General features: G+C 30.6%; 2 protein-coding genes across 6 annotated transcripts; both read left to right on the top strand.

Moving 5' to 3' along the window:
* The first annotated feature begins 6,022 nt into the window (after positions 1-6,022).
* LOC111306843 (cullin-1-like) lies at positions 6,023-7,936 on the top strand. The gene is made up of 7 exons (XM_022904818.2): positions 6,023-6,198; positions 6,481-6,580; positions 6,684-6,869; positions 6,957-7,004; positions 7,124-7,327; positions 7,428-7,505; positions 7,577-7,936. Exons 1-7 carry the CDS (start codon positions 6,185-6,187, stop codon positions 7,667-7,669), a joined length of 723 nt encoding a protein of 240 aa, XP_022760553.2. The 5' UTR covers positions 6,023-6,184; the 3' UTR covers positions 7,670-7,936.
* A 1,081-nt stretch (positions 7,937-9,017) lies between these two features.
* On the top strand, positions 9,018-14,712 carry LOC111306835 (cullin-1-like). Of its 5 annotated transcripts, none has more exons than XM_022904800.2 (20): positions 9,018-9,178; positions 9,563-9,747; positions 9,868-9,967; positions 10,513-10,698; positions 10,799-10,846; positions 10,934-11,137; positions 11,233-11,310; positions 11,434-11,523; positions 11,614-11,694; positions 11,903-11,965; positions 12,130-12,165; positions 12,243-12,329; positions 12,399-12,548; positions 12,636-12,691; positions 12,778-12,898; positions 13,009-13,170; positions 13,303-13,446; positions 13,547-13,765; positions 13,860-14,027; positions 14,125-14,712. In XM_022904800.2, the coding sequence occupies exons 2-20, from the start codon at positions 9,608-9,610 to the stop codon at positions 14,224-14,226; spliced, it is 2,235 nt and encodes a 744-aa protein (XP_022760535.1). In that variant the 5' UTR covers positions 9,018-9,178; positions 9,563-9,607; the 3' UTR covers positions 14,227-14,712. The 5 variants fall into 5 exon arrangements, with proteins under 5 accessions (XP_022760535.1, XP_022760532.1, XP_022760537.1 ...); XM_022904797.2 differs by having other exon boundaries at positions 12,763-12,898; XM_022904802.2 differs by lacking the exon at positions 12,399-12,548.
* Positions 14,713-14,960: the final 248 nt, after the last annotated feature.

Below are 14,960 nucleotides of genomic sequence, written 5' to 3'. Positions count from 1 at the left end.
TGTACTTAATTTCAAAAGTAAACAGACGCATAGGGAACAGGAATTCTTCACCAAAGTTCCATCATTGCAACTCACTCTGTAATTAGGATGGTGCAGATGATCATGAGCCAGAACTTTTTCATTGGGACCAATTACTAATTAAGTCATTCATGAAGTTGACTTTTCTACAAAAGATTAATCTAAATTCTACATGACTGATTAATTAGTAAAATGATCTGTGTAAAGCAACAATACATGTTTATTGTAATAGATAGATACTAATTAAACAGTTAAATAGCTTGAAAAGGGTCCAAAGCTCGAGATCTCTCGTTTATCCATCCATATTATTAATTTTATTTATTTTAACCACACTAGATCTACCCACATCTCATCTTCTTCTTTTTTCTTTCCTTTTTCTTTTCTTCATTTATTTTTCTCTTTTTTTTTCTATATCTTTTTTATATTCTCTATTTTTAATAAATAATCTTTTTTTTATTTTAGAATAGGATACATTTGATATTATTGGCTAAAAAATATATTTTTAATTTTTTTATCCTTGTTCTATTTTTTGATTAAATAATTTTGTAAGAAAAAAGTAATAGATATGTCCACATTATACCCAAATTTGCATTTTTTTTGAGCCTTTCCTTTTTTTAGTTTTAGTTTTTCTTGCTTTTATATTATTTTTTAAAAAATTTATATATTAAATTTTGTAAGAAAAATGTCAATGAAAGTGTTCACCTTTCACCTTATTTCGTTTCATTTTTTAGTCTTTTTTTTTTAATTTGATAAATTTTATAAGAAAAGTGTCAATAGAGGTTTGACGATAAAATAATCAAATTTTGATAGATTTCGATTTGTCCTAATCCAATAGGGTTTTTTTTTAATCTAGATTTAGTCAGGGCATGTGGTTTTTTCTTTTTAAAAATTGTAATTGGGTCAAAGACGAGTTTAAAATGTTTTGTTTCAGGTATATAAAAATATATTTTTTATTATTTATTTAATTTTTTATTTATATATGTATTATATCAATAAATTTATTTTTTTAATATATTAATTTAATAAAAATATTACATTTATAGATAATTAAGATGCTATTTATATTTAAAAAATTATATATATTTATAAATATTATATTAAATTAAAATTATTGAATTATTTTTAAATAAAGTCAATGTATTTTTTATACACATATATATATATGTCTATTGAAGTCTGGTATAAAAAAATCTAATGTCGAATCAATGTTGGAGTTGGATAAAATTATTAAAAAGTTGGATCAATCTAAAAATGAATCTGAACTCATCTTCATCCGACCCGTTATATCTCTAAATTGTGATGTCTACGTAATATCTTTATTTGGCTTTTTTTTTTTATTCCTCCCTTTATTTTTTTTTTAATTTTTAATTAGATATATTTTGTAAGAAAATAGGTCACAATAAGTAAGAATGACAAAACAATTAATAGCTGATGAATTCCAACCCTTTCTCATCCGATATGGGCATTTTTTTTTTTTTAAATTGAGAATAAATTAGGGTCAAGATGATTTTCCTTTTTTTAAATTAGGTCAAGTTAGATGCAGGTTTGGGTTTCTTTGTCACAACCATCTCCGGGATATATATATATATATAATAAATTTTATTATTTATTTAATTTTATATTTATATATATTATATTAACAAAATTATTATTTAATAATTTAATTAAATAAAAATACTATATTTTCTATATAAATTAAATATAATTTTTATTTAAATAATATTTTTTATAAATATTTTACTAAATTAAAATGATTGAATTCATTTTGGGTTAAACTCGGCTAGATGATTATACACATAAGCTGGAATCAAGTATAAAAATAATAAGATGTCCAATCTGAATTGTAGCAGGATTGAATTATTAAAAAGCCATGTTCAGGCAAAAAAAAAGTCCACCTTTAACTTGACTAGTTGTCATTGTTAAGTGAAGGTTTCTAGAAGGCATCCTCATTTTAGTTTTCTTTCTTTTTTTTTTTTTTAGTTTTATTTTTTATTTTATGAAATTGTCCATTTTAATTTTTTTAAAACTATATTTTAAAAAATAAATTTTAAAAAATAAATTTGAATTTGATTTATTAAAGTATGAAAACAAAATGCAAACATTAGACACAAATTGATTGATTAATTTTCATTGATCATTACTTTAATTAAAAATATTAAAACATTATTTATTACAAATTAAAGGTTAAAAATATATGGCCTGCACATGGCAATTGGTGGAACATAGATTCATTGATAATCAGAAGAACTTGATGATCATTTAAGCATTGTTAAACTATCCCTCACACCCAACATAATGAAAATGGCTTTGATTACTTATTAATTAAAGCCGTTATAATAGTATTAAGCGTGAGCTTTAAGTTCTAATTCATTGATTCATGAAAGTTGTTTGCTTAATTAAAGTAATTATAATTATTATATGCTTAATTTATTTCAATCAAACATCATCTCACAAAATCGAATATTCGTGAAAGAAAAAAAACCATGAATAACGAATAGAAGTAGAGGAAATTGTCGATGGCATACATGCTAATTGAAGAATTAATTCAACAATTATTAGAGAATTAATGTGCGCAATTAACAATGAAATTATGTCTAATTATTAGATGATTTATATATTCGTATTGTATAAAATAATTAAATATATATAATATTTTATATAAAAATTATATATCATAATTCGTATTTATATAAATATATAAAATATTTTTTTTTATTTTATTAAATTTATATAAAATTTTATTAAAATCCTTTAATATAAAGATTTGGTCCTAGGAGGGATTCCCCATCACATCTGGGGTTGCAAAAAAATTGTCATTTAGCAAGTGAGTGGTGGTACTTAGTCGCTGAAAAGACTTTGAAAAGAGGAGAAAAATAAAGTTTACCCAAAAGTCTTTCATGGTATTTGAGGACCTTATGAAATCTAAGCATTCTGTAATAGTTCTCCTCTTTTTAGGGGCCAACCCTTCCCCACTTTGGTTCAAGATTCATAGCAGATTTGACTCTGAAGCTATCTTTTTGTTACAGTAAGACTTGGATGAGAGTATTAAAAATATTTATGCTACAAAGTTAATTTACATTAAAGGAATAGAAATTCAACTTAGTAAGACATAACTAAATTTGCCTGCTTTTGGATTATGTCTTGTTTACATTAAATTTCACCAACAATACCATTAGAAGTATTTTTGGATTTAAAGGACATATTGTTTATTTTTTATTTTTGGATCGATCTAACTTATTTAGTGTTATGTCATTATTTTACTTCATAAACCATTTATATTTTGTTTATAAATAGAGACATCCTTGTACTGTCAATCCAATCTCATTCTCTTTTATCATCATTATTTTTCTCTTGTTTCGATCTCTTTAATCTTGACTTTTAACCTAAATAATAGAATATAAATGCAAAAAATATTCGTTATCTTTACCTTAATTATTCTTTTTCTTTTCTTATGATTTAAGGGTTTTGACCCTCGACTCGAAACTTGACACCAACAAATATTGAAGTTACTATGTGAAAAATTAATCAGCCTTGGGAGGAGAAATTAAGTAGTATTATCATATTTTGATGGAAATCAAGAAGAAAGTGAGCAATAAAAAAGAGTACCAAAACCAAGCACATGTCATGGTAGAGATGGATCTAATTAAATGAGATGTTAAAATGAAGTTTCTAGATATTTTTAGCAAGTACTAAAATTATGTTTTTTTTCTTTTAATAACAAAAGAGGTCGTAATCCGAAAATAATTAATGAAAGAAATTATATCATTTCTGAAATAAAATTCTGGGTTCATTCTGCTTTTGATATTGCTTCAAAGTTTCTATAATTACTAATTTTTTTTTTTTTTTGATCATGTTTACTACAACTAGAAGGTTAAAAGAAAAGATCCAGCAGCTTACATATTAAGCATTTCATCCAACAAGTAAAACATTTATCATAAAAGGTCACAACATCAGAAGCCTAAACAGAAGAATGGTATTTGTCGACAGTATCTATGATTTATGCCCTGTCATTGCCATATTCAAGTGCTGATTTATTCATCCAGTTTTTGAAGCTGAAGCCTGCACATCCTCAACTAGCCAGGAATATTAAATTGACAATCAGAACTCTCTGTTGACCTATGGCCCTCATGGCAGGACTGCAGTTATTAAATGACTGCCACAACAAATAATTGTCCACATGCACATTTATATCCTGCACCAAATTTTGGTAAATAAAGAGCAACAGCACCAGTTATTTTGAGGAAGATATTGATAATAATAAATATATAAATTTATGTCAAGAAACGAGCAGATATGTTAAGCAACACTGACACTTTGACAGAATAATGGGAGAAACTAAGCCACATGTCCTTTTACATATATCTATAATTAGTAGAATTTGAAAAAAAAAAAAGATTGACCCAAACGGACATTGAAGGCTCTGGGAACTGACAATATTTTTAGCAATAAGACACGATGGAGAGGCACCACACCCCAAAGTTACACAAAGTGATGAGAGAGCTTGCATTAGTTCCTGCACAAGTAGAGGTTTGGCTATGTACAAGAGCATATGTTGGGGTTTTGCATGACTGGGGAGGCTTGATGAATCAATGAATGAAAGAAGCAAACTTCAATATGTATACTTGGTATGGAGTCAAAAGGTACCATGGTATTGCCAACTGCGTGTCAAATTATGGGCAAGAACAGAAGACAACCGATGGGCTGGTGGAGGCATGCTCAAATATTCATAGAAGTATGATATGGTTGGGAATGAGCTAGCCCAAACACAACGATTAGGCCTAACTTAATAGAGATGAATGGTCTGGGCCTAAAACTAAAGCCTGGCTGATGCTGTGCCAGAAATTACCTCACTAGCTTGTTTATTATTTGTGGCAGAAAAATAATGGGTTTTAAATTTGGAACTCAGTACCCAGTTTCCATTACCAAGTGAATGAAAAGTTGTGACCTAGTTGTTTCAGTGATCCCTCGAGTTTATCTTTCAAGTTATTCGATACATCGTTCACTTAAATATTTTATTTTTACATATTATCATAGATTTATTGCATCCAAATTAAATTTTTTTATACCGATATTCGAACACATAAAATTAATGTACGTAATCAACTTTTGATTTGTAAATAATCTCTTTCTAACAATATCATTGAAATTTAAACTGATCGTAACTTTGGCTCGACTTGAAGCAATAAATATAACAACATAAAAAAAATATATTGTAATAAATTTAAAATAATAAATAACAATCAATAATCAACAATACAAAAAAATAAAATACATTAAAATTTACATAAAAAACCCTCTAATGTATGGAAAAAAATTACGAACCACCAAAAAAATATTTACTATCAAATAATGAATATATAAAATTTTTTTTTAATTAAAATTAGAACAAATCAACAATTAGAGATAATTTGAAAAATCTCATCAAATAAGTGACTCAACAAATACACTTTAAATTAATTCATAAAGAGTTTTAAATCCGATCTTCATCATTCAAAATGTAAAATTTTAAATCATAAAATTACTAATAAAATTTTAACTCAATTGAATCACGGATAAACTTTCATTCAATCAACTCTCTTTTTATTTTTATTTTTTTAGTTTTTTTTTTCTCTTTCCTTTCTTGGTTTGCGGTGCCACTTTTTTTTTTTTTTTTCACCTTAAAACAATCTCATAAGAAGCCTGAAAACATAAGATCCATGTTTTTTGAATAGTAAAAAAAACCCATGAGACTGGACCCACTTTTCTGACACATTGGGCTTAATCATGAATATTTCTTTCATTGTTGCAAGTCCACGAAAGAAAAACTTCAATTATGTTGTAAAATTTTCAAGGGCTAGCCGTGCGTTGACCTATCAAATAAGAAATTTTCGAAGAAACTTCAACATTGTGCTGGCAGACACTGCAAGAAAAAATCAAAGTCAAGAGTCAATGCTTGTCATTGTCTATACCAAAACATCTCGACATCTTATAAAGCTGTTTTACATATTTTTTGTTATCTCAGCTTCATTTCCTTCTCCTCATAATTCTTAAAACCGTGGCAAGTACTGAAGAACATCAACACTTGATACTGGTCGAAAAAGGATGGCCAGTGATTCAAGAGGGAGTAGACAAACTGATTAGGATCATCGAAGGAGATAAAAGTCTAAGTTTCTCATCTGAAGATTACATGCGTTTCTACACGTATCCTTGTAATTTAAGGTTTTTTGACATTTTTCAACAAGGATAGAACACATTTTTGTTCTTGATTTATGGTTCTGTCTTTTTATAGCAGTTTTTGGTTTTTGCGTGGTACATCCCTTTTTCGGATAGATTCAAACAAGATTATTTATGTCGGATTTAGTGAATTTATGTGAAATTAACTTCCTGTCTTTGTGATCTATTTGTTTTGTTTCATGTTTTGCCATTTTTTTTCCTGGTGGGAAGCAACCAATAACACAATCAGTTTCCTTGACTAATGGCTAGAACTGTGTTTAACATGTGTATTCCAAACCCTACTGGTGGAAATTGTTATGTATTATATGAGAAGTATAACAAAATATTTGAAGAGTATATTACTACCACGGTAAGTGAATTTTTCATGTAATTTTTTTAACATATTAATCTGCTGACAAGCAGCTTTTACAAACCTCTACAACATATTTTTTGGGTTATTTTTCTTTTACCAGGTTTTGCCATCTTTGCAAGGAAAGAAAGATGAAGCTCTGCTACAAGAATTGGAGAAAAGATGGTCAAATCACAATGCTATGAACAGATGGCTTAGCAGATTCTTTCATTATCTGGATAGATACTTTGTTCCTGTGAGGCAGGTTCCTCCACTCAAAGAAGCTGGCCTTTTGTCTTTCTATAATTTGGTTAGTCCTAAATTCTAATATTTCTCAATGTCAAATCATACCTTTTCTCTCATACTCTTTTGTTTTTTTTTTTTTTTTTTGTTCAAGATATTTGGAGAAATGAATAATCAAGTCAGAGATGCTGTATTATCTATGGTATGGTTGAACTTTTGCTTTAGTTCTGTTTGCTCATATTTTCACCCCTGAAGCTATATATATGACCAATGACACCTTCAGCACTAACCCTTCATTCATGTTTTTCATCCAATCTGCAGATTGATCGGGAGCGCGAAGGGGAAGACATTGATCAAGCCCTGGTAAAGAATGTTCTGGCTATCTATGTGGATTTTGGACAAGGCTCAATGAAATACTATGAAAAAGACTTTGAAGAAGCCATGTTTAAAGATACTGCTTCATTTTATTGCACCAAGGCCTCTAACTGGTTAAAAAATGAATCTTACAAGGATTACATGCTTAAGGTATCAAATGAAAAACTTCCCTCTGATATCATTAAAAGATAAAAGTCTCATATAATTAAGGAGATTGTTCAATCTTTTGCTTTTGATGATGACAATTTAGGTTGAATGTTGCTTGAAACATGAAAGAGACACAGTTTCTGGCTATCTGCAGAACAGAAGCCAAGAGAGGCTACTTGAGGTTAGTTTGTCATTTGAACATATTTTCAGTTCCCTTTAACTGTTGCTAAACCTTTTTTCAATTGGCTACAGATTGTTGAAAATGAATTGCTTTCTGTTTATGCATCTGAATTGAAAGAGAAGAAACAGACTGATGCATTCCCATTGACAGAAAAATCAATCTGATTCCTGCTGTTCATGCCTTGGGGGATGAGAAACATGATACATATTTGAAAGAACTTATGTTTCTGTTACTCTTAAATATTTGCAATAAGACACACAGACATATATGTATGATGGATTGTACAAGTCCATCATATTTATTCCAAATTAAATGAGTTGTAAAGTTACGTACTGTTTGGTCATCTTAGAAATGTTCGATGCCAACAGTCGCATATCGCATAAATTATTGGTAGAATATTAAACTCTTAATTTTTAAGTGATTGATTTCAATTTTGATGGCTTCGTATACAACAAAAATTTGAAGATAGTTGAGATAGGAGTTTATTTGATATAGATTGGTAGGCTTAGACTAAGTTTGGATTTCACCGCATTTTCAATGCGGTGTAATTAAACTTATCGCATCATTAATTATATTCACGTGTCAACTCTAATAAGATTTATTTAATATAAATTTTTCATTAAAAATTTTTTAATCATAATTATAATAAATTTTTTCAATCATAATTATAATAAATTTATTATTATTCTTGACAAACAAGATGAAAATTGTTAATCTCTTGATGGTAACTTTCTCATGCTATCAAGTTATTAATTTGTCAGTTACAATAAAGTTCACTTTAGGTCCAATCATTTGCCCGATTCATACTATCCTCACACTATTTGCCTCTCATTATTTCCTTTCTAAACTTTACAACTTTTCATTCAGCTCTTCTCATGTCTCACCCATTAAACCTTGCACAACCAAAAATTACATATAAAAGAAAAAAAATCTAAATTGTACCATTTTTAATAAAAAAATTTTTTAAATAAAAATATAAATACATTTGCAGATCGAATCGAATGACTTTAAACCCTAATCTAACAAATCATTGAAGGGTTTTGGACATTTTGTTGTATTATAATCGGATGGTTAATTTTGAACATAAAATTGAATCAAAATAATTTTCAAACTATGGAATAGATTTAATTAAGATTAATAATTGTCCATGATTTTAATATTTTGTTATTATCAACAAGTTTTATTTAAAATTTGAAAATCAAAACGATCTGCAACACAAAATTTAGAGATCAAATATGAAATTTATCCAAAAATACTTAATTTGGAAATTTTGTTTCAAAGCCGGAGTGGATTGGACCTCTTTGAAAAAGATTTTGATTCTGTAATTATAGAGGCATTGAATTTTGACTAAAAAATCTCCATAATTGCAATTCAATCCTCAATTTTTAAAAGAAAAAATGTTAGAGCCTAAAAAATTAATATAGGAAAATCCAAGGACCTTCTAATAAAATTAATAAATTAAAAACATTGTTTATATTATAATATCCCCAAATAAGCAACCGAAAAAACAAAAATCAATTTAAAAGAAAACAAATAATAAAAAGTGTGAAAAATAAAATAATACAAAAAACAATCAGAGAAAAAAGACCCTTCCTTCTTCAATGCTTTGTCTGAGCTCAGCTTTTGCTCTTCGTCTTCTTTAGGAAAAGTTTTGATCTTTCTCCAAATTTCAGGTCTTTTCAATCAATTCGTAATTTTTATTATCGATCTCTTTCCCTTCTGATTATCTCTCGATTTCTCATGGAATGGGTTTTGTTTTGTTTCAATTTGGTGAATTTCTCGTTTTATTTTAAGTTAGATCGAATCGATTGACTTGATTTTACAAGGGTTTTCAGAAAAATGTTAAATTTCCTGTTTGGCAGCTGAGAAACTGTTGTAATTGTTTCAAGTCACAGCATTCTTGCTTGAAGTTATGATTTTTAAGTTTTTTTTTTTTTTGGGGGGGGGGTTTTGCCGTAATTTGTTGGTTTTTGTTAATTTAGCTAAGGGTTATGGAATGTGGGTGATTTTGAGTAAAGTGTGAGCTAATTATTTGATCTGAATCTTCAATTTTGCAGATTCTGGCGGTTAGGTTTTGATAATCAGGGAGAGGACGTGGTTCAATGACGATGAATGAGAGGAAGACGATCGACCTTGAACAAGGGTGGGAATTTATGCAAAAAGGAATTACAAGGTTGAAGAACATTCTAGAAGGCTTACCGGAGCCACAATTTAGCTCCGGGGATTATATGATGCGTTATACGTATCCAATTCAAAGTCATTTTGTTTTATTGGAATTGTCTTTTGGTGTGAATAATTGCAAAGTTTCGATTTTCGAATGTTGTGGGCGTTTTTGTTGGTGCCCTTAACCTGTATTTTGTAGAACCATTTACAATATGTGTACCCAAAAGCCTCCTCACGACTATTCTCAACAGTTGTATGATAAGTATCGAGAATCTTTTGAAGAATACATTACGTCAACAGTGAGTACATAAAATGTTGCTTAAATATTTGCTGTAATTATTCTGCTTAAGTTGTTTAGGTTATGTTTGAACTTAGAAATGTGTGGTTTATGGTGATATTTGTTGTTTCTTTTGGTATCATTAACTACTTTGATGGATTAATATGTTACAATAAGCATAAGCTAGTTGATTTGTGTATCAGATGAATCAAATGCCTTGCATTTCTTTCTTCCTCTGCCTCATTTGTTTAGTAGAAATAATCACTTCTTATGCATTTATTAATAGTGTAGAAAGTGCCTTACCAACAACTCCTCTTCATCATCCCAACCCCACCCAAAATCCAGTGATTACCTTTATATTAATAAAACAAATATGCTTTCTTTGAAGGCAGATAGTCATACTTGAATTAGTTGTCATTGTAAGCTTTAAAGAAAAGCCATTGATGGAAGCAAAGTCATTGTAGCTAAGCAAATCATGTCATTCCTTGTTGAACTTTTTTTTGAATGTGCTATATCTTTTCATTTTGATTTTTTAGTAATACAATTCATAAAATATTTCCTCTGTAGGTACTTCCATCTTTACGAGAAAAGCATGATGAGTTTATGTTGAGAGAGCTGGTGAAAAGGTGGGCTAATCATAAAGTAATGGTTAGGTGGCTCTTTCGGTTCTTCCATTATCTTGATCGCTACTTTATTGCTCGGAGGTCACTGCCTCCCCTTAATGAAGTTGGACTTACATGTTTCCGAGAACTGGTATGTGCAGATTGAATGTATTTGCTACAATACTGCCATTGTTTTTCCTTGTAGGTGGAGTAATATTGGCATCTTATACACACACTTTCTCTGGTTTCAGGTCTACCAAGAGCTAAATGCAAAAGTGAGAGATGCAGTAATTTCTCTGGTGTGTTGAGTTTTCTTTTTTACATTCATTATACACCTTTTCTCTTTCATCCAAATAATAGTAACAAACACCTTAATCTTAAATCAGATTGATCAAGAACGTGAGGGTGAGCAGATTGATCGAGCTTTGTTGAAGAATGTTTTAGATATATTCGTTGAAATTGGGATGGGGCAAATGGACTACTATGAGAATGACTTTGAGGCCACTATGCTGAAAGATACAGCTGCCTATTATTCAAGGAAGGCTTCAAACTGGATTCTAGATGATTCTTGTCCGGATTATATGTTGAAAGTATGCATTATATATGATTATATGTTGAACTTTTTTTTATATATATATTTGTCCACTTAAATAGTGTCTAATTTCATTTTTCTTTCTCATTTAAGGCCGAGGAGTGTTTAAAACGAGAGAAAGATAGGGTCTCCCATTACTTGCATTCTAGTAGTGAGCCAAAACTGCTTGAGGTTGGTATTTGCTTTTGTTACATGAACCCACCAGTTGGTCTTGGAGGTAATCTTATACTTAAAAAGCAATACCGAACTTTTTCTATAATGTTGCTTCTTATGAGTTTCTTTCTTCGTTTATAGAAAGTTCAACATGAGTTGTTGTCTGTATGCACAAATCGACTGCTTGATAAAGAGCACTCTGGATGCCATGCATTGCTCAGAGATGACAAGGTGCTTACTGCATGATAAGTTATTTATTTATTTTGTTGCTTAATTTATTAGCTAGTTAACTGATGATAACCTTTCTCTTTTAACTTTTAGGTGGAAGATTTGTCAAGAATGTTTAGACTCTTCTCTAAAATCCCTCGAGGTTTAGATCCCGTGTCAAGCATTTTCAAACAGGTTAACTATTCTTATCTGTCCACTGATTAATTTATTACATAATTGTTCATTTATAAATTATGTTCACAGGCATCTCAATTAATACATACATTGTTTTATTACTTTCACTTGGATGTTCATTTATTATCCCATTTCATCTATTCTTCCTTGACATATTACTTTACTTCTTTAACCATTTTAAAAACTATGGTCTCATTTTATGCTTCAGCATGTTACTGCTGAAGGCACAGCTTTGGTCAAACAGGCTGAGGATGCTGCAAGCAACAAAAAGGTTTGTATCTTACTTGTCATTATTTTTTTAACTTATAGTATACAAATATTTTAAAGTTTCATTTTGTTCAACAAATATTTAAACAAAAAGTTTTGTATTTTACTTGTCATTATTTGTTATCATTTAAGCTTATTCTAAATTGATATGTTTTCTCCCTTAAATAGGCAGATAAAAAGGATGTGGTTGGCATGCAAGAGCAGGTAAAATCTTTACTTTTTTGTTCTTAGCAATAGACTGTTTAAAAGTATGGAGGTTGATCGTTATTTGTTGTTTTCAGGTTTTTGTGAGGAAAGTGATTGAGCTTCATGACAAATACCTAGCATACGTGAATGACTGTTTTCAAAATCATACTCTCTTTCACAAGGTCTGTAATAGATATTATTGAAGATAAGTTCCATGTTGTTATGTTTTCAGTATTGTCTATTTTCTCTAGGCTCTCAAGGAGGCTTTTGAAGTATTTTGCAACAAGGGTGTTGCAGGAAGCTCAAGTGCAGAGCTACTTGCCACTTTTTGTGATAATATTCTCAAGAAAGGTGGAAGTGAGAAATTGAGTGATGAAGCAATTGAAGAAACACTTGAAAAGGCTTGTTGTGCTCTTCTAAAGTGTTCTATCTACTTTTTAAGATTTGTTATGCTTACATTTCATAATCTTGTCGTTGTAAATTTTCAGGTTGTGAAGCTCCTTGCTTATATTAGTGACAAAGACTTGTTTGCTGAATTCTATAGGTAGATGTTTTGCTTTATTTGAAGGTGGAACTCATCTAGCTAATGAATTTGCAGCTAATTTTGTTTTTAAGAATTATTGTTGGTAGGAAAAAGCTTGCTCGAAGGCTTCTTTTTGACAAGAGTGCTAATGATGACCATGAAAGAAGTATATTGACAAAGCTGAAACAGCAGTGTGGAGGCCAGTTCACCTCAAAGATGGAGGGAATGGTCAGTCACCATTTATTATCATTTGTGAACTGAAAGCCATCTATTCTTATCTGCAAAGGTTCTTAATGTCTCAAATAGATCTCTTTCTAATCTGCTTCTCTGTTCTTTAGGTCACAGATTTGACATTGGCAAGGGAAAACCAGACACATTTTGAGGAGTACTTGAGCAACAGTCCATATGCAAATCCTGGGATAGACTTGACAGTAACTGTTTTGACTACTGGCTTCTGGCCGAGTTACAAGTCTTTTGATCTCAACCTTCCCGCTGAGATGGTATGCTTATAGATGTCACAAACAAGAGTTATATTTCATTTTGCAACTTGCCAGTTTAGGTTTACTTGAAGTCACTAACACCAATTTTCTTTCTTTTTTTTTTTCTTCCTTATTCCTCAAAAATCTCTTTAGATTAAGTGTGTTGAAGTTTTCAGGGACTTCTATCAGACAAAAACAAAACATAGAAAACTTACTTGGATATATTCTTTGGGCACCTGTAACCTTATTGGGAAGTTTGAACCAAAAACAATGGAGTTGATTGTTACAACATATCAGGTAATATGGTCAAAAAGATTATTTCTAGTTTTTTTTTTCTTAAATAGCCAAATGGAGTTGAAGAATCATTTTGTTAATACCAAGTCTTCATGGTTTATAGGCCTCTGCTTTACTGTTGTTCAATTCCTCAGATAGGCTGAGCTATTCAGAGATCATGACACAGTTGAACTTAACCGATGATGATGTAGTTAGACTTCTGCATTCGTTGTCATGTGCTAAGTATAAAATTCTTAACAAGGAGCCAAGCACAAAAACCATCTCTTCCACTGATCATTTTGAGTTCAACTCTAATTTTACCGATAAAATGAGGAGGATCAAGGTACCTTTTAATGAAAAAACCTACAAATATTTGGTCCTACTCTTCATTCTGATTAAATCATATTGTCTAATGCATATATTTGTTTAACATTCAGATTCCGCTTCCCCCTGTGGATGAGAAGAAGAAAGTAATTGAAGATGTAGACAAGGATAGACGGTATGCCATTGATGCCTCGATTGTGCGCATCATGAAGAGTCGGAAAGTTCTGGGGCACCAGCAGTTGGTTATGGAGTGTGTCGAGCAGTTGGGTCGCATGTTCAAGGTTCTTATGATTCTTTTCCTCTTGTATGGCATGTGCATGTGTCTGCTGTTATTTCTTGCTTTACATGGTTTTGTTAACTAAAATTTGAAATTTGCAGCCTGATTTCAAGGCAATCAAAAAGCGAATTGAGGACCTGATTACTAGAGACTATCTCGAGAGGGACAAGGATAACCCCAATACATTCAGGTACTTGGCATGATGTGGTCTAGTCATTATCCTGATGAAGCAGTGACAATTGTTGCTGCAAATAGCTCAAAACGACTAGATGTTGTCGGCTCATGGTGAGACTGGCATAAGCGTTAATGAGATGCCACCTGATGAGTGCTTTTGGTGATTGCTTAGCAGGAGCTGAGTTGCTTGTACAGTAGGAGCCAGGTTTGGCCAAGTTATATAAAATTTGTGAAATCAACCTGCAGAAATTGTAAGTGATCCCATAATATGGTCTGGTGTAGCAGGAGACCATCTAGTATCTGGTTTCTTGTTACTACATAGCCCATGTCATGACTCAGTCGATGCTTGTTTCTATTGCCCCCCTTGTTCCACCTAAAGTAAAATATATATATATATATATATATATGTGTGTGTGTATTTTAGTTATATACTCAAGCTCCATTATGATTGTAAGTTGCGGAAATGTTAGGAATTGGTCTTTCAGTATGCACCCTGCATTTTATGCCCTTGTCTATGCTGTTCTTTTACAAGATCATTTCCTTCCTTAGTTTCATTAGCCACATGAGCATGTTAATGAGAAAGTATGGTGAGAAGCATATGCCATAGCTGCTACAGGGTGCGATCTGAATGCCCATTCGCTCAGTGGCTTTACTTCGTTTTGGCAAGAAAACCCAAATTTAGGGAAACAGATTTAGTCAATTCCTATCTTCTGCTATACATTAGACAAAAGGATTATCGTTTGTCAAACTTCCATAACCCTTT

The sequence above is a fragment of the Durio zibethinus genome, chromosome 22, assembly GCF_047325235.1.
Source record: "Durio zibethinus cultivar Kanyao isolate XHJ-2024 chromosome 22, ASM4732523v1, whole genome shotgun sequence".
NCBI lineage: Eukaryota > Viridiplantae > Streptophyta > Magnoliopsida > Malvales > Malvaceae > Durio > Durio zibethinus.
The sequence above is the reverse complement of the archived record's forward strand: the minus strand, read 5'-3'. Positions and strand labels throughout refer to the sequence as shown.

Bases quoted from the DNA above. Each gene is read 5' to 3' on its own strand.
- LOC111306835 (XM_022904797.2), top strand. From the start codon at position 9,608: ATGACGATGAATGAGAGGAAGACGATCGACCTTGAACAAGGGTGGGAA. The intron at 10,847-10,933 runs GTGTGTTGAGTT...ATCTTAAATCAG, and splicing joins GAGATGCAGTAATTTCTCTG to ATTGATCAAGAACGTGAGGG. The intron at 11,524-11,613 runs GTGCTTACTGCA...TTTAACTTTTAG, and splicing joins CATTGCTCAGAGATGACAAG to GTGGAAGATTTGTCAAGAAT.
- LOC111306843 (XM_022904818.2), top strand. The intron at 6,581-6,683 runs GTAAGTGAATTT...TTCTTTTACCAG, and splicing joins AAGAGTATATTACTACCACG to GTTTTGCCATCTTTGCAAGG. The intron at 6,870-6,956 runs GTTAGTCCTAAA...TTTTTGTTCAAG, and splicing joins TTTTGTCTTTCTATAATTTG to ATATTTGGAGAAATGAATAA.